General features: G+C 50.3%; 1 protein-coding gene across 2 annotated transcripts in view; it reads left to right on the top strand.

Annotated features, from left to right (window-relative positions):
- Window positions 1-25343, top strand: part of LOC139413916 (ATG7 autophagy related 7 homolog (S. cerevisiae)) — a 127331-nt gene that overhangs the window by 21579 nt on the left and 80409 nt on the right. For both annotated transcript variants that reach the window (XR_011634847.1, XM_071161774.1), the window contains exons 10-16: window positions 2087-2177; window positions 2275-2419; window positions 3895-4053; window positions 12169-12363; window positions 14285-14521; window positions 14949-15064; window positions 17532-17607. Coding sequence is in view for 1 of the 2 variants with exons in the window: in XM_071161774.1 (XP_071017875.1) it covers window positions 2087-2177; window positions 2275-2419; window positions 3895-4053; window positions 12169-12363; window positions 14285-14521; window positions 14949-15064; window positions 17532-17607 (1019 nt within the window). In the remaining variant the exon portion in view is untranslated. The remainder of the gene's footprint in view (window positions 1-2086; window positions 2178-2274; window positions 2420-3894; window positions 4054-12168; window positions 12364-14284; window positions 14522-14948; window positions 15065-17531; window positions 17608-25343) is intronic.

Below are 25343 nucleotides of genomic sequence, written 5' to 3'. Positions count from 1 at the left end.
CATAGTGGTGGCTGCATCATGTTATGGGTATGCTTGTCCTCGGAGAGGAGGAGGGAGTTAAAAAAAAAGAGGGAATAAATGTAATAGAGCCAAGTCCTAGAGGAAAACCTGGTTCAGTCTGCTTTCCACCAGACACTGGGGAGATTAATTCACCTTTTCAGCAGGACAATAACCTTAAACACAAGGCCAAACAATGGAGTTACTTACCACGACGACATTGAACGTTCCCGTGTGGCCTAGTTTTGACTTGAAAATCTATGGAAAGACCTTAAATGGCTGTCTAGCAATGATCAACAACCAACTTGACGGAGCTTGAAGAATCTCTCTGACTCAGCCCCACCTCTGTGGAGAGTCCTCTCTCTGACTCAGCCCCACCTCTGTGGAGAGTCCTCTCTCTGACTCAGCCCCACCTCTGTGGAGAGTCCTCTCTCTGACTCAGCCCCACCTCTGTGGAGAGTCCTCTCTCTGACTCAGCCCCACCTCTGTGGAGAGTCCTCTCTCTGACTCAGCCCCACCTCTGTGGAGAGTCCTCTCTCTGACTCACTCTGGCTAGTCATTTGTTTATTATCCTCTTTTCTCCAGAATCTGCTTTAGGTTAGGAGTGTGTGTTTGTTTAACTATCCTTGTGATTACCAGAAGTACTCACAGGGATAGTAAAACAAGGAAAATTCGGACAAGTGGGGACATTTTGCCGGTCCCCACGAGGAAAAATTATATATTTTAGGCTTAGGGGTTAGGTTTAGGGTTACAATTTGGGTTTAGGTAGAGTTTTAAGGTTAGGGGTTTGGGGTTAAGGTTAGGCTTAGTGTTATGGTAGGGTTAAGGGTTAGGGAAAATAGGATTTCGGATGGGAATCAATTATTTGGTCCCCACGAGGATAGCAGTACACACGTAATAGAAGCACAAGTGCTGTGTGTGAATGTTGACCTGAGAGATCGGATTCAGATCAAGAGAAATTAACAGACATCAAAGTGATCAACAGTCTCCACTAATCAATAGTATGTCATTATCAACAGTCTCCTAATCAATAGTATACTCTAATCAATAGTATGTCATTATCAACAGTCTCCTAATCAACAGTCTCCTCTAATCAATAGGATGTCATTATCAACAGTCTCCAATAATCAATAGGATTTCATTATCAACAGTCTCCACTAATCAATAGGATGTCATTATCAACAGTCTCCATTAATCAATAGGATGTCATTATCAACAGTCTCCAATAATCAATAGTATGTCATTATCAACAGTCTTCTCTAATCAATAGTATGTCATTATCAACAGTCTCCACTAATCAATAGTATGTCATTATCAACAGTCTACTCTAATCAATAGTATGTCATTATCAACAGTCTCCACTAATCAATAGTATGTCATTATCAACAGTCTCCTCTAATCAATAGGATGTCATTATCAACAGTCTCCAATAATCAATAGGATGTCATTATCAACAGTCTCCACTAATCAATAGGATGTCATTATCAACAGTCTCCACTAATCAATAGGATGTCATTATCAACAGTCTCCAATAATCAATAGTATGTCATTATCAACAGTCTTCTCTAATCAATAGTATGTCATTATCAACAGTCTTCTCTAATCAATAGTATGTCATTATCAACAGTCTACTCTAATCAATAGTATGTCATTATCAACAGTCTACTCTAATCAATAGGATGTCATTATCAACAGTCTCCAATAATCAATAGGATTTCATTATCAACAGTCTCCACTAATCAATAGGATGTCATTATCAACAGTCTCCAATAATCAATAGTATGTCATTATCAACAGTCTTCTCTAATCAATAGTATGTCATTATCAACAGTCTCCACTAATCAATAGTATGTCATTATCAACAGTCTACTCTAATCAATAGTATGTCATTATCAACAGTCTACTCTAATCAATAGGATGTCATTATCAACAGTATCCTAATCAATAATATACTCTAATCAATAGTATGTCATTATCAACAGTCTTCACTAATCAATAGTATGTCATTATCAACAGTCTCCAATAATCAATAGTAAACTCTAATCAATACTCTGTCATTATCAACAGTCTTTGCGTTCTGTTCCCTCAGCGTGTCCAAAGAATGTAGGATGGGAGAAGAACCCTAAAGGAGCCATGGGACCCCGGATGGTCAACCTCAGTGAATGTATGGACCCAAAGAGGTACAATAAATCAACCAATCAGAAGGGGGTTACATCATGAGACTATCTCTATATGCATCTAGTGTCTATCTAACGTTCTGTATCTACAACACACCAGACTGGCCGAGTCCTCGGTGGACCTCAACCTGAAGTTGATGCGCTGGAGGCTGGTACCTTCTCTGAATCTGGACAAAGTGACTTCAACTAAGTGTCTGCTGCTGGGAGCTGGTACACTGGGCTGCAACGTAGCCAGGACTCTAATGGTGAGGACCTGCGATGTTGACATGATTCAATTAGATTTCTAGATGATGAAATAGAGAACGGGGGGGACCTGCGATGTTGACATGATTCAATTAGATTTTTAGATTATGAAATAGAGAACGGGGGGGGGGATTCTACTAAGTGTCTGCTGCTGGGGGCTTGGTACCCTGGGCTGCAACGTAGCCTGCTATGTTTAGATTACATAATGGAAACACAGACCGGCAATAATATGTCCTGTATACCTTCTGACCAGGTCAAACACAACATGTCAATGCACTTCCACATGCTTGAAGTGACTCTAATGCTGAGCTCCTGGGGAGGTTTTTACATAAGGTCATGGGAACATGGAGAATATATACATTCAACATTTACATTTCAGTCAAATAGCAGACACTTATCTAGCAACACTTACTGTACATGTAGATAGACTATATAACATGTAGAGAGAGACTATATAACATGTAGAGAGAGACTATATAACATGCAGAGAGAGACTATATAACATGTAGAGAGAGACTATATTACATGTAGAGACTATATAACATGTAGAGAGAGAGACTATATAACATGTAGAGAGAGACTATATAACATGCAGAGAGAGACTATATAACATGTAGAGAGAGAGACTATTTAACATGTAGAGAGAGACTATATTACATGTAGAGACTATATAACATGTAGAGAGAGACTATATTACATGTAGAGACTATATAACATGTAGAGAGAGACTATATTACATGTAGAGACTATATAACATGTAGAGAGAGAGACTATATAACATGTAGAGAGAGAGACTATATATAACATGTAGAGAGAGAGACTATATAACATGTAGAGAGAGAGACTATATAACATGTAGAGAGAGAGACTATATAACATGTAGAGAGAGAGACTATATAACATGTAGAGAGAGAGACTATATAACATGTAGAGAGAGAGACTATATAACATGTAGAGACTATCTTGTTATTGTGCTCTACAGGGATGGGGAGAGATGTTATTGTGTTCTACAGGGAAGGGGAGTGATGTTATCTTGTTATTGTGTTATTGTGTTATTGTGTTCTACAGGGAAGGGGAGAGATGTTATCTTGTTATTGTGTTATCTTGTTATTGTGTTCTACAGGGATGGGGAGTGTTGTTATTGTGTTCTACAGGGATGGGGAGTGTTGTTATTGTGTTCTACAGGGATGGGGAGTGATGTTATTGTGTTCTACGGGGATGGGGAGAGATGTTATCTTGTTATTGTGCTCTACAGGGATGGGGAGAGATGTTATCTTGTTATTGTGTTCTACAGGGAAGGGGAGTGATGTTATCTTGTTATTGTGTTGTTATTGTGTTCTACAGGGATGGGGAGAGATGTTATCTTGTTATTGTGCTCTACAGGGAAGGGGAGAGATGTTATCTTGTTATTGTGTTATTGTGTTCTACAGGGAAGGGGAGTGATGTTATCTTGTTATTGTGTTATTGTGTTCTACAGGGATGGGGAGTGAGACACATCACGTTTGTGGACAACTCTAAGATCTCTTACTCCAACCCAGTCAGACAACCGCTGTATGAGTTTGAAGACTGTCTGGGAGGGGGCAAGTCCAAGGCCCTCGCTGCCGTCGACAGACTGGGCAAGATCTTCCCTGGAGTGGTGAGTTCCTGACCTATGACCTCTAACCCTAACCCCTGACCTCTAAACCCATCTCTAACCCTCTATCTCAATAACACCACTTACCCTAACCCTGTCACGGTGAGGTGTTTTCACCACAGACAACACACAGTTTCAGTGTTTATGCTCGGGGTCCACAGTCAACACACAGTTTCAGTCTTTATGCTCGGGGTCCACAGACAGCACACAGTTTCAGTGTTTATGCTCGGGGTCCACAGACAGCACACAGTTTCAGTCTTTATGCTCGGGGTCCACAGACAGCACACAGTTTCAGTCTTTATGCTCGGGGTCCACAGTCAACACACAGTTTCAGTGTTTATGCTCGGGGTCCACAGTCAACACACAGTTTCAGTCTTTATGCTCGGGGTCCACAGTCAACACACAGTTTCAGTGTTTATGCTCGGGGTCCACAGACAGCACACAGTTTCAGTCTTTATGCTCGGGGTCCACAGACAGCACACAGTTTCAGTGTTTATGCTCGGGGTCCACAGTCAGCACACAGTTTCAGTGTTTATGCTCGGGGTCCACAGTCAGCACACAGTTTCAGTGTTTATGCTCGGGGTCCACAGTCAACACACAGTTTCAGTCTTTATGCTCGGGGTCCACAGTCAACACACAGTTTCAGTGTTTATGCTCGGGGTCCACAGTCAACACACAGTTTCAGTCTTTATGCTCGGGGTCCACAGTCAACACACAGTTTCAGTGTTTATGCTCGGGGTCCACAGTCAACACACAGTTTCAGTGTTTATGCTCGGGGTCCACAGTCAACACACAGTTTCAGTCTTTATGCTCGGGGTCCACAGTCAACACACAGTTTCAGTCTTTATGCTCGGGGTCCACAGACAGCACACAGTTTCAGTCTTTATGCTCGGGGTCCACAGACAGCTTCGGGGCTTTGTGTGAGCAAGCCTCATAAACAAATCAGTTGCACTGCAGACAGGTGTCAGGGGCCTTGTTTCCTGTGCACCTGCCCACTCGACATTGTCTCGTTTTTCCCCGAGTGGGGAAGAGGGAGATCAGGACGCTCGGCTGCCTCCTCGGCTGCCTCCTCGGCTGCCTCCTCGGCTGCCTCCTTGTGGCTCCTCGGCTGCCTCCTCGTGGCTTCTCGGCTGCCTCCTCGTGGCTTCTCGGCTGCCTCCTTGTGGCTCCTTGGCTGCCTCCTTGTGGCTCCTCGGCTGCCTCCTTGTGGCTCCTCGGCTGCCTCCTGGTGGCTCCTCGGCTGCCTCCTGGTGGCTCCTCGGCTGCCTCCTGGTGGCTCCTCGGCTGCCTCCTGGTGGCTCCTCGGCTGCCACCTCGTGACTCCTCGGCTGCCTCCTCGTGGCTCCTCGGCTGCCTCCTCGTGGCTCCTCGGCTGCCTCCTCGGCTGCCTCCTTGTGGCTCCTAGGCTGCCTCCTCGGCTGCCTCCTTGTGGCTCCTAGGCTGCCTCCTCGGCTGCCTCCTAGGCTGCCTCCTCGGCTGCCTCCTTGGCTGCCTCCTTGTGGCTCCTCGGCTGCCTCCTCGGCTGCCTCCTTGTGGCTCCTCGGCTGCCTCCTCAGCTGCCTCCTCGGCTGCCTCCTTGTGGCTCCTCGGCTGCCTCCTAGGCTGCCTCCTCGGCTGCCTCCTCGGCGGCTGTAGCTTTTTTCTTGGCGTTCATGTGGTTCTCACGAAGCTCACATGCCAAATTGCTGCTGCTGACTGTCTTGTACAACACGTGCGCGTCGATTGCAGCCATGTCGATGCACGTTGTAGAACACAGTAACAGGCCAACGGTGAGTACCTCCTTTTTACAGAGTACAGTCCGAGGGGGAGATTTTTATGTGCAATTTCCAGCCGTTCGTCATAAAATAATTAGAACCGCCCACAATTCTTCATCGTCGTTACACTGTGGTTCTAAATTCAATCACCCTCCTCATTTCAGATCATTCAAATTCAATTATCATATGATATCTGTTTTCTATTGCTCATTGCTCATTCACTCATTGCTCATTGCTCATTCACTCATTGCTCATTGCTCATTCACTCATTGCTCATTCACTCATTGCTCATTCACTCATTGCTCATTGCTCATTCGCTCATTCACTCATTCGCTCATTCGCTCATTCACTCATTCACTCATTCGCTCATTGCTCATTCACTCATTCCTCATTCACTCATTTGCTCATTCACTCATTCACTCATTCACTCATTGCTCATTCACTCATTCACTCATTCCTCATTCATCCAGTGAGAGAGACTGGGTACCATCGCTCCTTCGGCACGTGTCTATTTGATGTTTATTTAACCTTTTTATTTAACCAGGCAAGTCAGTTAAGAACCATATTCTTATTTTACAATGACGGTCTACCGGGGAACAGTGGGTTAACTGTCTTGTTCAGGCGCAGAACGACAGATTTTTACCTTGTCAGCTCTGGGATTCGATCTAGCAACCTTTCGGGTTACTGGCTCTAACCACTAGGCTATCTGCCATCTTGACCCCTTAAGTTGCTGATAGAAACAGGATCTACATACTGTGTTTTTAAAATTCAGACTGATCAATGTAAAATGTAAATATTCTGGAAAAGTCATGGAAGGAGGAGGGCGTGATTTTTTTTGGGGGGCAGATAGTAAATAAAAACAAGACTCAAAACGTCAGTTGGAGCTTCTTGGGTCAACTGGTTCAATGGGATGACGACAAACTACACAATTAGTTTTGTACTGAACAAAAATACGAGCGCAACATGCAGGGGTTTCAACGATTTACTGAGTTACAGCTCACGTAAGGAAAATCAGAGCATTAAAATATATCTAATCTATGGATTTCACATGACTGGGAATAGATACCTTTTTAATTATCTGATTTTAAATAAAATAAACCTTTAAAAAAACATGTGTTTTATAAGGTAGAGGTGTGGATCAGAACCAGTCAGTATCTGGTGTGACCACCGTTTGCCTCATGCAGCGCGACACATCTCCTTCACATAGAGTTAATCAGGCTGTTGACTGTGGTCAGTGGAATGTTGTCCCACTCTTCAATGGCTCTCCAAAGTCAAATCAAATTTTTATTAGTCACATGCGCCGAATACAACAGGTATTAGTAGACCTTACAGTGAGTGACATGCTTACTTACGAGTCCTTAACCAGCAATGCAGTTTCAAAAAACCTGGATAAGAATAAGAGATAAAAGTAACAAGTAATTAAAGAGCAGCAGTAAAAAATAACAATATATACAGGGGGGTGCCGGCACAGAGCCAATGGCAGTGGTGTCGAGAGGGGAGCAGTGTTCAAAAAGGGGGAGGGGGGGGGGGGGGGGGCAAATAGTCTGGGTAGCCATTTGACTAGATGTTCAGGAGTCTTATGGCCTGGGGGGTAGAAGCTGTTTAGGAGCCTCTTGGACCTAGACTTGGCGCTCCGGTACCGCTTGCCGTAGGGTAGCAGAGAGAACAGTCTATGACTTGGGTGGCTGGAGTCTGGCAATTTTTAGGGCCTTCCTCTGACACCGCCTGGTATAGAGGTCCTGGGTGGCAGAAAGCTTGTCCCCAGTGATGTACTGGGCCGTACCCACTACCCTCTGTAGTGCCTTGCAGTCAGAGGCCCGAGCAGTTGCCATGATGCAACCAGTCAGGATGCTCTCGATGGTGCAGCTGTAGAACCTTTTGAGGATCTGAGGACCCATGCCAAATCTTTTCATTCTCCTGAGGGGGAATTGTCGTGCCCTCTTCACAACTGTCTTGGTGTGCTTGGACCATGTTAGTTTGTTGGTGATGTGGACACCTCAACCTGCTCCACTGCAGCCCAATTGTCTTAATCATGTTGAGGGAGAGGTTGTTGTCCTGGCACCACACGGCCAGGTCTCTGACCTTCTCGTCGTTGTCCGTGATCAGGCCTACCACTGTTGTGTCAATGGCAAATTTAATGATGGTGTTAGAGCCGTGCTTGGCCATGCAGTCATGGGTGAACAGGGAGTACAGGAGTGGACTGAGCATGTGTTGTTACCTACCTTTACCACCTGGGGGCGGCCCGTCAGCAGGATAAATAATGTCCATAGGGGAGCAGCAGGGGGGGGGCAGCAGGATAAATAATGTCCATAGGGGGGCAGCAGGATAAATAATGTCCATAGGGGAGCAGCAGGGGGGGGGCAGCAGGATAAATAATGTCCATAGGGGGGCAGCAGGATAAATAATGTCCATAGGGGAGCAGCAGGGTGGGCAGCAGGATAAATAATGTCCATAGGGGAGCAGCAGGGTGGGCAGCAGGATAAATAATGTCCATAGGGGAGCAGCAGGGTGGGCAGCAGGATAAATAATGTCCATAGGGGAGCAGCAGGGGGGGCAGCAGGATAAATAATGTCCATAGGGGAGCAGCAGGGGGGGGGGGGCAGCAGGATAAATAATGTCCATAGGGGGGCAGCATGATAAATAATGTCCATAGGGGAGCAGCGGGGGGGGGGCAGCAGGATAAATAATGTCCATAGGGGAGCAGCAGGGGGGGGGGGGCAGCAGGATAAATAATGTCCATAGGGGAGCAGCAGGGTGGGCAGCAGGATAAATAATGTCCATAGGGGAGCAGCAGGGTGGGCAGCAGGATAAATAATGTCCATAGGGGAGCAGCAGGGGGGGCAGCAGGATAAATAATGTCCATAGGGGAGCAGCAGGGGGGGGGGGGGGGGGCAGCAGGATAAATAATGTCCATAGGGGGGGGGCAGCAGGATAAATAATGTCCATAGGGGAGCAGCGGGGGGGGGGCAGCAGGATAAATAATGTCCATAGGGGAGCAGCAGGGGGGGGGGGGCAGCAGGATAAATAATGTCCATAGGGGAGCAGCAGGGTGGGCAGCAGGATAAATAATGTCCATAGGGGAGCAGCAGGGTGGGCAGCAGGATAAATAATGTCCATAGGGGAGCAGCAGGGGGGGCAGCAGGATAAATAATGTCCATAGGGGAGCAGCAGGGGGGGGGGGGGGGGCAGCAGGATAAATAATGTCCATAGGGGGGGGGCAGCAGGATAAATAATGTCCATAGGGGGGCAGCATGATAAATAATGTCCATAGGGGAGCAGCGGGGGGGGGGGGGGGCAGCAGGATAAATAATGTCCATGGGGGGGGGGCAGCAGGATAAATAATGTCCATGGGGGGGGGCAGCAGGATAAATAATGTCCATAGGGGGGGGGGGGGGCAGCAGGATAAATAATGTCCATAGGGGGGCAGCAGGGGGGGGGGGGGGGCAGCAGGATAAATAATGTCCATGGGGGGGGGGGGGGGGGGGGGGGCAGCAGGATAAATAATGTCCATAGGGGTAGTTAAGACATGAAGTGTTGTTGCTAGGTAACACGCTGAGATCCATGGGGAGTGAGCTGCCAAGGGAACCGATTGGCTAAAAATTTAATTATAACAAATCCTTTACTCAGTGAGGTCACTCCCATATAATTCTATTGTTACTCCCACTAAGGCCAGTTTAGAATGGTTGATGTCCCAGGTTTATATGCGCTGTGTGCAATTTCTTCTCGCCAGACCAAAAACGCAGGCAGACGCAGATCCCAACGTCATCAATTATACACACACACACACACACACACACACACACACACACACACACACACACACACACACACACGCACACAGATGGTTCCATCATGACCAGAACACAAACAAGCTACCAGTCCCCCAGTCTCTCCCAGCCCTCTCTCATCACCACTGACCATGGGCAGAACACACACACACACACACACACACACACATCAGATGAGGATGTGACTGGTGATTAGGACACCATATTAGAATATTGCAACACCCACTCAGATGGAATCTGCTTTGTGTTAATGGCTCCTACAGATGGAATCTGCTTTGTGTTAATGGATCCTACAGATGGAATCTGCTTTGTGTTAAACGGTCCTACAGATGGAATCTGCTTTGTGTTAATGGCCCCCTACAGATGGAATCTGCTTCGTGTTAATGGCTCCTACAGATGGAATCTGCTTTGTGTTAATGGCTCCTACAGATGGAATCTGCTTTGTGTTAATGGCCCCCTACAGATGGAATCTGCTTTGTGTTAATGGCTCCTACAGATGGAATCTGCTTTGTGTTAATGGCCCCCTACAGATGGAATCTGCTTCGTGTTAATGGCTCCTACAGATGGAATCTGCTTTGTGTTAATGCAGTCCTGTAAATGTAGTCCTGTAAATGTAGTCCTGTAAATGCAGTCCTGTAAATGCAGTCCTGTAAATGCAGTCCTGTAAATGCAGTCCTGTAAATGCAGTCCTGTAAACGCAGTCCTGTAAACGCAGTCCTGTAAACGCAGTCCTGTAAACGCAGTCCTGTAAACGCAGTCCTGTAAACGCAGTCCTGTAAATGCAGTCCTGTAAATGCAGTCCTGTAAATGTTCCCATTGGGGATCTGATACAGTTTATGATTGTCTTAACTCACCACCACTGTGAAGCTTCTCAGTCATGTTTTTCTTCGCCTCAAACAGAAAGTTAACAAAGTCTTGTTTTTACATCCATTGAGAATGACAAGACTTCCTCAATGAAGCCACAAAACTACCTCCGTACTTCCGTTCGTTTGTATGGGTTACCTTCAGACACCTTGCGACACTTGTGGGGGGGGGGGTGCAATCTGGCCTGTTCATCACACGTTGATCAGGTTTACGTGTGAGCCGAGCGTCACCTTTTACCTGTGGTCACCGTACATGAATATGATGCTCCTGCAGGTGTGATGAAGTCATGGAAAGTTGAGCTGGTTGTGATCCCATTGGGATCTCTCTCATTTTCGATTCCATGGGTGTGTTTAAAGTGATTTGCTCCAGAGCTTTTGTATAATTTCAGCCAGTAGTTTTGACAGTGGTACTAACGAGACAAAACAGGTCCCTGAAAATTGTGCACCAATGTGTACCACGATGTGTTACGGCAAATATATATATATATTTATAACTAACCCGAGATAGACCAGAACCTGTCGTTTTCAATGGGAACGAATGAATCCTTGTGGGCAGAACAAGCAAGGAGGTGGGAAGAGCCAAGCACGAGCTAGCGAGATCTTATTGGCGCGTTCTAGCATTTATTTGCATATTTCTGTTAGGGAACGCCTACCATGAAATGCAATAACTAATTGCATCCTTCCACTCCTAAACAACACATTTAACAAAAACTTTGGCAAAGGGTAATGTCTACAAAACTAAGTCCACTCAGTTTGTAAGATTCTAGTTTTGGGGACAAAATAAAACTGCATTGAGATCCAATATTCCATCGATGAGAAAATAAGCAGAATGTCGGCCATAATCTATCTCGCTCCATCTTCTCCCACTGCCTGCCACTGGGCTTCCCTCTCATCACCATATTTGGTAGTGAGTGGAAATGCCCAACCGGACGCTTCACATTTATACACATCTTGGAGAAACATTTGAATCTTTGCTCATATTTGATGTATTTTAGCAATTCGTATGATACGTTACAAGTTGGTGAGTGCTTAAGATCCCGGACCGCATCTTTAACAAAATGGGTATTATATCCTATGGTAACCTCGGGCGGCAGGGTAGCCTAGTGGTTAGAGTGTAGAGGCGGCAGGGTCGCCTAGTGGTTAGAGTGTAGAGGCGGCAGGGTCGCCTAGTGGTTAGAGGGGCGGCAGGGTAGCCTAGTGGTTAGAGGGGCGGCAGGGTAGCCTAGTGGTTATAGTGTAGGGGCGGCAGGGTAGCCTAGTGGTTAGAGTGTAGAGGCGGCAGGGTCGCCTAGTGGTTAGAGTGTAGAGGCGGCAGGGTCGCCTAGTGGTTAGAGTGTAGAGGCGGCAGGGTCGCCTAGTGGTTAGAGTGTAGAGGCGGCAGGGTAGCCTAGTGGTTAGAGTGTAGAGGCGGCAGGGTAGCCTAGTGGTTAGAGTGTTGGACTAATAACCGGAAGGTTTCATGTTCAAACCCCCGAGCTGACATGGTACAAATCTGTCGTTCTGCCCCTGAACAAGGCAGTTAACCCACTGTTCCTAGGCCGTCATTGAAAATAAGAATTTGTTCTTAACTGACTTGCCTAGTTAAATAAAGGTATACAATTATGTCTGTGTGCGTGGAAGGTCATACCATGAGCATCTCTATGCCAGTCAACCCGTGTGATCTCTTTGTGATACCTATTGGCTAAACCTGATGATATTGTCCCTTTTTTATAGAATGCAGAGGGACACGTGATGAGCATCCCTATGCCAGGCCACCCGGTCAACTTCTCTGAGGCGACCATGTCTCAGGCCCGGCAGGACGTTGAACACCTGGAGAAACTGATCTCGGAGCACGACGTCGTCTTCCTGTTGATGGACACCAGGGAGAGTCGATGGCTGCCGACTGTTATAGCTGCCAGCAATAGGAAGGTAAGGGAGAGAGGGTACGCGCATCAGGTCTCTACTTCGCCGGTAGAGAGAGGGTACACGCATCGGGTCTCTACTTTGCCGGTAGAGAGAGGGTACATGCATCGGGTCTCTACTTCGCCGGTAGGGAGAGGGTACATGCATTGGGTCTCTACTTTGCTGGTAGGGAGAGGGTACATGCATCGGGTCTCTACTTCACTGGTAGAGAGAGGGTACATGCATCAGGTCTCTACTTCGCCGGTAGGGAGAGAGGGTACATGCATCAGGTCTCTACTTCGCCGGTAGGGGGAGAGGGTACATGCATCGGGTCTCTACTTCGCCGGTAGAGAGAGGGTACATGCATCGGGTCTCTACTTCGCCGGTAGAGAGAGGGTACATGCATCGGGTCTCTACTTCACCGGTAGAGAGAGGGTACATGCATCGGGTCTCTACTTCGCTGGTAGGGAGAGGGTACATGCATCGGGTCTCTACTTCACTGGTAGAGAGAGGGTACATGCATCGGGTCTCTACTTCGCCGGTAGAGAGAGGGTACATGCATCGGGTCTCTACTTCGCTGGTAGAGAGGGTGGGATCAGGCGACACGTCCCAAATGACATCCTATATAGTGAACTACAAGCCTTAGGGGCCCTGGTCACAAGTAGTGCATTATATAGGGGAAAATGGTTCCATTTTGAACTCAGCGGGGGTCGTCCAGCCGGGGGTCGTCCAGCCGGGGGTCGTCCAGCCGGGTGTCGTCCAGCCGGGGGTCGTCCAGCCGGGGGTCGTCCAGCCGGGGGTAGTCCAGCCGGGGGTAGTCCAGCCGGGGGTCGTCCAGCCGGGGGTCGTCCAGCCGGGGGTCGTCCAGCCGGGGGTCGTCCAGCCGGGGGTAGTCCAGCCGGGGGTAGTCCAGCCGGGGGTCGTCCAGTGTGTGGCTCTACTGAAACAAGTGTTCAAAAGAAATGCTTTCCAAACTGCACGCTATTCCCTATAGTGCACTGCTTTCTACCAAGTCCCATAGGGAATAGGGTGCAGTTTGGGATCCACCCAGAGCATGTTCAGGTCTAATCAGATGGAATGGACTCTTCATTAGAACTGCGATGGTCTTTATGAAATCAACACAATCTGTTCAGGGGCCATCTTAGCCTGTAGAACACTGTGGATGCATCTCAAATGATACCCTATTACCTATGGGCTCTGGTCTAAAGTAGTGCACTATATAGGGCTCTGGTCTAAAGTAGTGCACTATATTAGGGCTCTGGTCTAAAGTAGTGCACTATATAGGGCTCTGGTCTAAAGTAGTGCACTATATAGGGCTCTGGTCTAAAGTAGTGCACTATGTAGGGAATAGGGCTCTGGTCTAAAGTAGTGCACTATATAGGGAATTGGGCCCTGGTCTAAAGTAGTGCACTATATAGGGAATTGGGCCCTGGTCTAAAGTAGTGCACTATGTACGGAATAGGGTATAGGGAATATACTGTAGGTAATAGGGTAGCATTTGGGACACAGTCTGTATCCTTAATGGCTTGGTGTATAATAGTCTATAACAGCATATTGAACTCAACCCAGTGACTTACAATCGTCAACATAATGAAAGTGAGATTGTTTTGCTAGTATATATGTGTTTAGCTTGGGGGAGAGGGAGCGAGGGAGGGAGGGAGAGAGAGAGAGAGAGAGGGGGGAGAGGTCATTTAATGTTATATTTATCTTCCCATCTCTCCCTCCCTCCTTCTCTCCCTCCTTCTTGCGCCCTCCCTCCCTCCCTCCCTCCCTCCCTCCCTCCCTCCCTCCCTCCCTCCCTCCCTCCCTCCCTCCCTCCCTCCCTCCCTCCCTCCCTCCCTCCCTCCCTCCCTCCCTCCCTCCCCCTCTCCCTCCCTCTCTCCCCTCCCTCCCTCCCTCCCTCTTTCTCCCCTCCCTCTCTCCCCTCCCTCCCTCCCTCTCTCTCCAGTTGGTAGTGAATTCTGCCCTGGGCTTTGACACCTTCGTGGTGATGAGACACGGTCTGAAGAAACCTAAACCCTGTGGACCAGGAGACTCCTCCGACCCTTCCTCTTCCTCCTCCGCCTCATCCTCTTCCTCCACGCCGGCCGAGCCCGCCCAGCTCCCAGCAGCCTCTCTGTTCTCCAACATCCCCGGACACCGCCTAGGATGCTACTTCTGTAACGACGTTGTCGCCCCCGGAGACGTAAGACGCCATGTTGTTGTTGTTGTTGTTGCCGCCGCCCACGGAGATGTGAGAGAGCCTTTCACATTCAAATTCAAAAAAATCTATTATCCTGTATCAAATGAAAAATTATCTTTGTTAACACGAGACAAAAAAAGGTTCAACCGGACCCTGGACCTCTGTTGTTGTTGTTGTTGTTGTTGTTGTTGTTGTTTGTATCAGTCCACCAGAGACCAGACCCTGGACCTCTGTTGTTGTTGTTGTTGTTGTTGTTGTTGTTTGTATCAGTCCACCAGAGACCAGACCCTGGACCTCTTGTTGTTGTTGTTGTTGTTTGTATCAGTCCACCAGACCCTGGACCTCTTGTTGTTGTTGTTGTTGTTTGTATCAGTCCACCAGACCCTGGACCTCTTGTTGTTGTTGATGTTGTTGTTGTTGTTTGTATCAGTCCACCAGAGACCGGACCCTGGACCAGCAGTGTACAGTGAGTCGTCCAGGCCTGGCCATGATAGCAGGAGCCCTGGCTGTGGAACTCATGGTGTCCATACTACAGCATACTGAAGGGTATGGACTATAGATATACATATATTTACACAGATACGTGATTTTGACTGTCATGTTTATATTGAATGTCATCCAAGCTAGTTGATTGGTCTGGCAGGTGAATAATTTGAACGTTTCAATAAGTAATGTTAGTGATGGTGTTGTGAAAGACGTCTTCACTATGGGTAATTTCCAGGGGTTGGGGTAATTTCCAGGGGTTGGGGTAATTTCCAGGGGTTGGGGTAATTTCCAGGGGTTGGGGTAATTTCCAGGGGTTTGGGGTCATTTCCAGGGGTTTGGGGTCATTTCCAGGGGTTTGGGGTCATTTCCAGGGGTTTGGGGTCATTTCCAGGGGTTTGGGGTGTACTGTAGTCTGTCCCAGTGTTACTGTAGTCTGTTCCAACCTGGATAGTTACAGGACTCAGTGTTACTGTAGTCTGTCACAGTGTTACTGTAGTCTATCCCAGTGTTACTGTAGTCTATCCCAGTGTTACTGTAGTCTGTCCCGGTGTTACTGTAGTCTGTCACAGTGTTACTGTAGTCTGTTCCAACCTGGATAGTTACAGGACTCAGTGTTACTGTAGTCTGTCCCAGTGTTACTGTAGTTTGTCCCAGTGTTACTGTAGTCTGTTCCAACCTGGATAGTTACAGGACTCAGTGTTACTGTAGTCTGTCCCAGTGTTACTGTAGTCTGTCCCAGTGTTACTGTAGTCTGTTCCAGTGTTACTGTAGTCTGTTCCAACCTGGATAGTTACAGGGCTCAGTGTTACTGTAGACTGTTCCAACCTGGATAGTTACAGGACTCAGTGTTACTGTAGACTGTTCCAACCTGGATAGTTACAGGACTCAGTGTTACTGTAGTCTGTTCCAACCTGGATAGTTACAGGACTCAGTGTTACTGTAGTCTGTCCCAGTGTTACTGTAGTCTATCCCAGTGTTACTGTAGTCTGTCCCAGTGTTACTGTAGTCTGTCCCAGTGTTACTGTAGACTGTTCCAGTGTTACTGTAGTCTGTTCCAACCTGGATAGTTACAGGACTCAGTGTTACTGTAGTCTGTTCCAACCTGGATAGTTACAGGACTCAGTGTTACTGTAGACTGTTCCAACCTGGATAGTTACAGGACTCAGTGTAGTCTGTTGATTGAGTCTTTCAGATGCGTCCTGCATGTGGTAAAACAGCACTTCAGACAAGTGTTCCACTAGCAACAAACTCGTTTTGTTCATTATAAAAATTATATAATATATATATAATAATAATATAATATATAAAAACATCAATAATACATTAGCTACAATAAGGTCATACTGAATTACATTTAAAGTATTCATTAAGAGCCACTTAATCACAGAGAGTTCACAAAATAATGTTTTATAACTATTATAGTGATAGAATCAGGGGCAGGGGTGGAGGGGTGACTAAAGGCAGGGGTGGAGGGGTGACTAGAGGCAGGGGTGACTAGAGGCAGGGGTGACTAGAGGCAGGGGTGGAGGGGTGACTAGAGGCAGGGGTGGAGGGGTGACTAGAGGCAGGGGTGGTAGGGTGACTAGAGGGAGGGGTGACTAGAGGCAGGGGTGGAGGGGTGACTAGAGGCAGGAGTGGGGGGTGACTAGAGGCAGGGGTGGAGCGGTGACTAGAGGCAGGGGTGGAGCGGTGACTAGAGGCAGGGGTGGAGGGGTGACTAGAGGCAGGGGTGGAGGGGTGACTAGAGGCAGGGGTGGAGGGGTGACTAGAGGTGGAGGGGTGACTAGAGGCAGGGGTGGAGGGGTGACTAGAGGCAGGGGTGGAGGGGTGACTAGAGGCAGGGGTGGAGGGGTGACTAGAGGCAGGGGTGGGGGGGTGACTAGAGGCAGGGGTGGAGGGGTGACTAGAGGCAGGGGTGGAGGGGTGACTAGAGGCAGGGGTGGAGGGGTGACTAGAGGCAGGGGTGGAGGGGTGACTAGAGGCAGGGGTGGAGGGGTGACTAGAGGCATTTGAGTAAGTGGCTCGTAAAGGGGAAAACAGATTTAGACAGACAGACAGACAGACAGGTTTTAAACATCATTATCCGCAGTAGCCTCTTCTCTACATGTTATCCTGTCTAGTCATTCTGATGGCTAGAATCTGGTGTGTGTGCAGGTGAGCCCTGTGCTGTGGTGACAGAGACTCAAGTAGACAGCTCATGGTTCTATATTTAGTTCTGTCTGTACTGACCCTGTCTGTGTGTCTCTCTCTCTCTCCATCTCTCTCTCTCTCTCTCTCTCTCTCCATCTCTCTCTCTCTCTCTCTCCCCATCACCCTCTCTCTCTCCCTCTCCCCCCACTCTTCCCATTCTCTCACTTTCTCTCGCTTTCTCTCTCTCTCTCTCCATCTCTTTCCACCCTCACTTTCTCTCTCTCTCCACCCCTCACTCTCTCTCTTCTCTCCCCTCTCTCTCTTCTCTCCCCTCTCTCTATCTTCTCTCCCCTCTCTCTATCTTCTCTCCCCTCTCTCTATCTTCTCTCTCCTCCAGAGGTTATGCGGTGGCCAGCAGTAGTGATGACAGGATGAATGAACCTCCAACCTCCCTGGGTCTCGTCCCTCATCAGGTAAGTCAACTCTCCCTCCCTCTTTCGCTCCCCCTCCCCTCCTTCCCTCCCTTTCTCTCCCAATTCCCCCCCCCCCTCTCCCTCCAACCTCCCTGGGTCTCGTCCCTCATCAGGTCAGTCAACACTCCCTCCCCTCCCTCTCCCTCCAACCTCCCTGGGTCTCGTCTCTCATCAGGTCAGTCAACTCTCCCTCCCCTCCCACTCCCTCCAACCTCCCTGGGTCTCGTCCCTCATCAGGTCAGTCAACTCTCCCTCCCTCCCCCTCCAACCTCCCTGGGTCTCGTCTCTCATCAGGTCAGTCAACTCTCCCTCCAACCTCCCTGGGTCTCGTCCCTCATCAGGTCAGTCAACTCTCCCTCCCTCTCCCTCCAACCTCCCTGGGTCTCGTCCCTCATCAGGTCAGTCAACTCTCCCTCCCTCTCCCTCCAACCTCCCTGGGTCTCGTCACTCATCAGGTCAGTCAACTCTCCCTCCCTCTCCCTCCAACCTCCCTGGGTCTCGTCCCTCATCAGGTCAGTCAACTCTCCCTCCCCTCCCTCTCCCTCCAACCTCCCTGGGTCTTGTCTCTCATCAGGTCAGTCAACTCTCCCTCCCTCCCCCCCTCTCCCTCCAACCTCCCTGGGTCTCGTCCCTCATCAGGTCAGTCAACTCTCCCTCCCTCTCCCTCCAACCTCCCTGGGTCTCGTCCCTCATCAGGTCAGTCAACTCTCCCTCCCCTCCCTCTCCCTCCAACCTCCCTGGGTCTCGTCTCTCATCAGGTCAGTCAACTCTCCCTCCCCCCTCCCTCTCCTTCCAACCTCCCTGGATCTCGTCCCTCATCAGGTCAGTCAACTCTCCCTCCCTCTCCCTCCAACCTCCCTGGGTCTCGTCCCTCATCAGGTCAGTCAACTCTCCCTCCCTCTCCCTCCAACCTCCCTGGGTCTCGTCCCTCATCAGGTCAGTCAACTCTCCCTCCCTCTCCCTCCAACCTCCCTGGGTCTCATCCCTCATCAGGTCAGTCAACTCTCCCTCCCCTCCCTCTCCCTCCAACCTCCCTGGGTCTCGTCCCTCATCAGGTCAGTCAACTCTCCCTCCCTCTCCCTCCAACCTCCCTGGGTCTCGTCCCTCATCAGGTCAGTCAACTCTCCCTCCAACCTCCCTGGGTCTCGTCCCTCATCAGGTCAGTCAACTCTCCCTCCCCTCCCTCTCCCTCCAACCTCCCTGGGTCTCGTCTCTCATCAGGTCAGTCAACTCTCCCTCCCCCCTCCCTCTCCCTCCAACCTCCCTGGATCTCGTCCCTCATCAGGTCAGTCAACTCTCCCTCCCTCTCCCTCCAACCTCCCTGGGTCTCGTCCCTCATCAGGTCAGTCAACTCTCCCCCCCTCTCCCTCCAACCTCCCTGGGTCTCGTCCCTCATCAGGTCAGTCAACTCTCCCTCCCTCTCCCTCCAACCTCCCTGGGTCTCGTCCCTCATCAGGTCAGTCAACTCTCCCTCCCCTCCAACCTCCCTGGGTCTCGTCCCTCATCAGGTCAGTCAACTCTCCCTCCCCCCTCCCTCTCCCTCCAACCTCCCTGGGTCTCGTCCCTCATCAGGTCAGTCAACTCTCCCTCCAACCTCCCTGGGTCTCGTCCCTCATCAGGTCAGTCAACTCTCCCTCCCCTCCCTCTCCCTCCAACCTCCCTGGGTCTCGTCTCTCATCAGGTCAGTCAACTCTCCCTCCCTCTCCCTCCAACCTCCCTGGGTCTCGTCCCTCATCAGGTCAGTCAACTCTCCCTCCCTCTCCCTTCAACCTCCCTGGGTCTCGTCCCTCATCAGGTCAGTCAACTCTCCCTCCCTCTCCCTCCAACCTCCCTGGGTCTCATCCCTCATCAGGTCAGTCAACTCTCCCTCCCCACCCACTCCCTCCAACCTCCCTGGGTCTCGTCCCTCATCAGGTCAGTCAACTCTCCCTCCCTCTCCCTCCAACCTCCCTGGGTCTCGTCCCTCATCAGGTCAGTCAACTCTCCCTCCCTCTCCCTCCAACCTCCCTGGGTCTCGTCTCTCATCAGGTCAGTCAACTCTCCCTCCCCTCCCACTCCCTCCAACCTCCCTGGGTCTCGTCCCTCATCAGGTCAGTCAACTCTCCCTCCCTCCCCCTCCAACCTCCCTGGGTCTCGTCTCTCATCAGGTCAGTCAACTCTCCCTCCCTCTCCCTCCAACCTCCCTGGGTCTCGTCCCTCATCAGGTCAGTCAACTCTCCCTCCCTCTCCCTCCAACCTCCCTGGGTCTCGTCCCTCATCAGGTCAGTCAACTCTCCCTCCCTCTCCCTCCAACCTCCCTGGGTCTCGTCACTCATCAGGTCAGTCAACTCTCCCTCCAACCTCCCTGGGTCTCGTCCCTCATCAGGTCAGTCAACTCTCCCTCCCCTCCCTCTCCCTCCAACCTCCCTGGGTCTTGTCTCTCATCAGGTCAGTCAACTCTCCCTCCCTCCCCCCCTCTCCCTCCAACCTCCCTGGGTCTCGTCCCTCATCAGGTCAGTCAACTCTCCCTCCCTCTCCCTCCAACCTCCCTGGGTCTCGTCCCTCATCAGGTCAGTCAACTCTCCCTCCCCTCCCTCTCCCTCCAACCTCCCTGGGTCTCGTCTCTCATCAGGTCAGTCAACTCTCCCTCCCCCCCTCCCTCTCCTTCCAACCTCCCTGGATCTCGTCCCTCATCAGGTCAGTCAACTCTCCCTCCCTCTCCCTCCAACCTCCCTGGGTCTCGTCCCTCATCAGGTCAGTCAACTCTCCCTCCCTCTCCCTCCAACCTCCCTGGGTCTCGTCCCTCATCAGGTCAGTCAACTCTCCCTCCCTCTCCCTCCAACCTCCCTGGGTCTCATCCCTCATCAGGTCAGTCAACTCTCCCTCCCCTCCCTCTCCCTCCAACCTCCCTGGGTCTCGTCCCTCATCAGGTCAGTCAACTCTCCCTCCCTCTCCCTCCAACCTCCCTGGGTCTCGTCCCTCATCAGGTCAGTCAACTCTCCCTCCAACCTCCCTGGGTCTCGTCCCTCATCAGGTCAGTCAACTCTCCCTCCCCTCCCTCTCCCTCCAACCTCCCTGGGTCTCGTCTCTCATCAGGTCAGTCAACTCTCCCTCCCCCCTCCCTCTCCCTCCAACCTCCCTGGATCTCGTCCCTCATCAGGTCAGTCAACTCTCCCTCCCTCTCCCTCCAACCTCCCTGGGTCTCGTCCCTCATCAGGTCAGTCAACTCTCCCCCCCTCTCCCTCCAACCTCCCTGGGTCTCGTCCCTCATCAGGTCAGTCAACTCTCCCTCCCTCTCCCTCCAACCTCCCTGGGTCTCGTCCCTCATCAGGTCAGTCAACTCTCCCTCCCCTCCAACCTCCCTGGGTCTCGTCCCTCATCAGGTCAGTCAACTCTCCCTCCCCCCTCCCTCTCCCTCCAACCTCCCTGGGTCTCGTCCCTCATCAGGTCAGTCAACTCTCCCTCCAACCTCCCTGGGTCTCGTCCCTCATCAGGTCAGTCAACTCTCCCTCCCCTCCCTCTCCCTCCAACCTCCCTGGGTCTCGTCTCTCATCAGGTCAGTCAACTCTCCCTCCCTCTCCCTCCAACCTCCCTGGGTCTCGTCCCTCATCAGGTCAGTCAACTCTCCCTCCCTCTCCCTTCAACCTCCCTGGGTCTCGTCCCTCATCAGGTCAGTCAACTCTCCCTCCCTCTCCCTCCAACCTCCCTGGGTCTCATCCCTCATCAGGTCAGTCAACTCTCCCTCCCCTCCCTCTCCCTCCAACCTCCCTGGGTCTCGTCCCTCATCAGGTCAGTCAACTCTCCCTCCCTCTCCCTCCAACCTCCCTGGGTCTCGTCCCTCATCAGGTCAGTCAACTCTCCCTCCCTCTCCCTCCAACCTCCCTGGGTCTCGTCCCTCATCAGGTCAGTCAACTCTCCCTCCCTCTCCCTCCAACCTCCCTGGGTCTCGTCCCTCATCAGGTCAGTCAACTCTCCCTCCCTCTCCCTCCAACCTCCCTGGGTCTCGTCCCTCATCAGGTCAGTCACATGGAATAACAACACCCTTCTCTCTATCCCTCTATTCATCCCGCTCGCTCTCTCACTCACTCACTACCACCCACACACACACACACACACACACACATACACCTTCCACTCTCCTCCCTCTTTCCCTAATTCCCCATTCCTCTCCTACATGGATGAGATTGCTTCTGTAGGAAATTGTAGCAATGTGCCAGGAAATGACTGATTCAATGCGCTATAGGAAATGACTGATTCATGTAAAGCTTTACAAAATGGATTCTGTGCCTCTTTACCATTTTGCCTAATTACAGAAGCTAGGCACGGGGAGACACTAGGCACGGGGAGAAGCTAGGCACGGGGAGAAGCTAGGCACGGGGAGAAGCTAGGCAGGGGGAGAAGCTAGGCAGGGGGAGAAGCTAGGCAGGGGGAGAAGCTAGGCTAGCACACAGTATACTACACTGCTCAACATCCAGGAGAAGGGCTTGCAAGAGAGGCTGCCTCCTAGTCTGCCTCTAGTCTGGCTCTGTTAACAGGAAACTAGGCTGTGATGATATGTTGCTGCCCCTCTTAGACCTCCTCCGACAGCCTGTGCCAGACAGACTAATTTGTCTAAGAGGCGAAAAGGAGAGGAGAGAATGATACACTGCTGCTCTTAGACATTCTGCGACGGAGAAACTAATTTGTCTCCCTAATGCCGAGCCATGGACTGAATAAATACCTACTTACACTTCCTGTCATAAGTAGCATCACTGCAACACATAGTTGTCACTTTAAATGAGGGACTGGTGTCTTCTGCCTGCAGGACAGAGGGACTGGTGTCTTCTGTCTGTGGGACAGAGGGACTGGTGTCTTCTGTCTGTGGGACAGAGGGACTGGTGTCTTCTGTCTGTGGGACAGAGGGACTGGTGTCTTCTGTCTGTGGGACAGGGGGACTGGTGTCTTCTGTCTGCGGGACAGGGGGACTGGTGTCTTCTGTCTGCGGGACAGGGGGACTGGTGTCTTCTGTCTGCGGGACTGTCTGCTTGTCTTATTGATGTTGTTGCAGGGTGAGCTGCACACAGTGGACTTCCTCCTAGGGCACACCGCCTCACTGCTAACAGTATCACTCTGGTTCATAGGCACATGCTGACTAGGTATAGTTTTAGGATTAGATTTAGGATTAAGGTTTAGGGAACGTAGGATTTTGAATGGGAATCAATTCTTTGGTCTCCACCAGGATAGTAATACAAAGTGTGTGTTTGTTGACTGTGATGGTAGTGAGCTGCAGAGGAAGAGAGTTTAGGACACAGATAGTTAGGGACACAGTGCTCTCCTGTGGTTGTCTGGAGAACTACACGTGTCCACCACTCTCCTGTGGTTGTCTGGAGAACTACACGTCTCCACCACTCCTGTGGTTGTCTGGAGAACTACACGTCTCCACCACTCTCCTGTGGTTGTCTGGAGAACTACACGTGTCCACCACTCTCCTGTGGTTGTCTGGAGAACTACACGTCTCCACCACTCTCCTGTGGTTGTCTGGAGAACTACACGTGTCCACCACTCTCCTGTGGTTGTCTGGAGAACTACACGTCTCCACCACTCTCCTGTGGTTGTCTGGAGAACTACACGTCTCCACCACTCTCCTGTGGTTGTCTGGAGAACTACACGTGTCCACCACTCTCCTGTGGTTGTCTGGAGAACTACACGTCTCCACCACTCTCCTGTGGTTGTCTGGAGAACTACACGTGTCCACCACTCTCCTGTGGTTGTTTGGAGAACTACACGTCTCCACCACTCTCCTGTGGTTGTCTGGAGAACTACACGTCTCCACCACTCTCCTGTGGTTGTCTGGAGAACTACACGTCTCCACCACTCTCCTGTGGTTGTCTGGAGAACTACACGTCTCCACCACTCTCCTGTGGTTGTCTGGAGAACTACACGTGTCCACCACTCTCCTGTGGTTGTCTGGAAAACTACACGTGTCCACCACTCTCCTGTGGTTGTCTGGAGAACTACACGTCTCCACCACTCTCCTGTGGTTGTCTGGAGAACTACACGTCTCCACCACTCTCCTGTGGTTGTCTGGAGAACTACACGTCTCCACCACTCTCCTGTGGTTGTCTGGAGAACTACACGTCTCCACCACTCTCCTGTGGTTGTCTGGAGAACTACACGTCTCCACCACTCTCCTGTGGTTGTCTGGAGAACTACACGTCTCCACCACTCTCCTGTGGTTGTCTGGAGAACTACACGTCTCCACCACTCTCCTGTGGTTGTCTAGAGAACTACACGTGTCCACCACTCTCCTGTGGTTGTCTGGAGAACTACACGTCTCCACCACTCTCCTGTGGTTGTCTAGAGAACTACACGTCTCCACCACTCTCCTGTGGTTGTCTAGAGAACTACACGTCTCCATCACTCTCCTGTGGTTGTCTAGAGAACTACACGTGTCCACCACTCTCCTGTGGTTGTCTAGAGAACTACACGTGTCCACCACTCTCCCGTGGTTGTCTGGAGAACTACACGTGTCCACCACTCTCCTGTGGTTGTCTGGAGAACTACACGTCTCCACCACTCTCCTGTGGTTGTCTGGAGAACTACACGTCTCCACCCCTCTCCTGTGGTTGTCTAGAGAACTACACGTGTCCACCACTCTCCCGTGGTTGTCTGGAGAACTACATGTGTCCACCACTCTCCTGTGGTTGTCTAGAGAACTACACGTGTCCACCACTCTCCTGTGGTTGTCTGGAGAGCTACACGTCTCCACCACTCTCCTGTGGTTGTCTGGAGAACTACACGTGTCCACCACTCTCCTGTGGTTGTCTGGAGAACTACACGTGTCCACCACTCTCCTGTGGTTGTCTGGAGAACTACACGTCTCCACCACTCTCCTGTGGTTGTCTGGAGAACTACACGTCTCCACCACTCTCCTGTGGTTGTCTGGAGAACTACACGTCTCCACCACTCTCCTGTGGTTGTCTGGAGAACTACACGTCTCCACCACTCTCCTGTGGTTGTCTGGAGAGCTACACGTGTCCACCACTCTCCTGGCTCCAAGTCCACAAAATGAATTGACACCAAATGATCAACCCCACCGTGGTGCTGTGTGCTAAATGGCACAAACAGAGATGGTATGATATACAGATTCTTCAGAGAGATTCAAACCCCCGCTGTTGATTTTTTTTCTCACTCATTTACCCCATAGTGAAAATATTTGTATTTAAATGTTGGCAAAAAATATCTAATTTACATACATATTCACACCCCTTTAGTTAATACTTTGTAAAAGCTCTTTGGAAGCGATTACAGCTGTGAGGGTTTCTGGGTAAGTCTCTAAGAGTGATTACAGCTGTGAGGGTTTCTGAGTAAGTCTCTAAGAGCGATTACAGCTGTGATGGTTTCTGGGTAAGTCTCTAAGAGTGATTACAGCTGTGAGGGTTTCTGGGTAAGTCTCTAAGAGTGATTACAGCTGTGAGGGTTTCTGGGTAAGTCTCTAAGAGTGATTACAGCTGTGAGGGTTTCTGGGTAAGTCTCAGAGTGATTACAGCTGTGAGGGTTTCTGGGTAAGTCTCTAAGAGTGATTACAGCTGTGAGGGTTTCTGGGTAATTCTCAGAGTGATTACAGCTGTGATGGTTTCTGGGTAAGTCTCTAAGAGCGATTACAGCTGTGATGGTTTCTGGGTAATTCTCAGAGTGATTACAGCTGTGATGGTTTCTGGGTAAGTCTCTAAGAGCGATTACAGCTGTGATGGTTTCTGGGTAAGTCTCAGAGTGAT

This window comes from Oncorhynchus clarkii, chromosome 7 (assembly GCF_045791955.1).
Source record: "Oncorhynchus clarkii lewisi isolate Uvic-CL-2024 chromosome 7, UVic_Ocla_1.0, whole genome shotgun sequence".
Taxonomy (NCBI): domain Eukaryota; kingdom Metazoa; phylum Chordata; class Actinopteri; order Salmoniformes; family Salmonidae; genus Oncorhynchus; species Oncorhynchus clarkii.
This window is presented reverse-complemented; position numbering and strand designations above follow the sequence as displayed.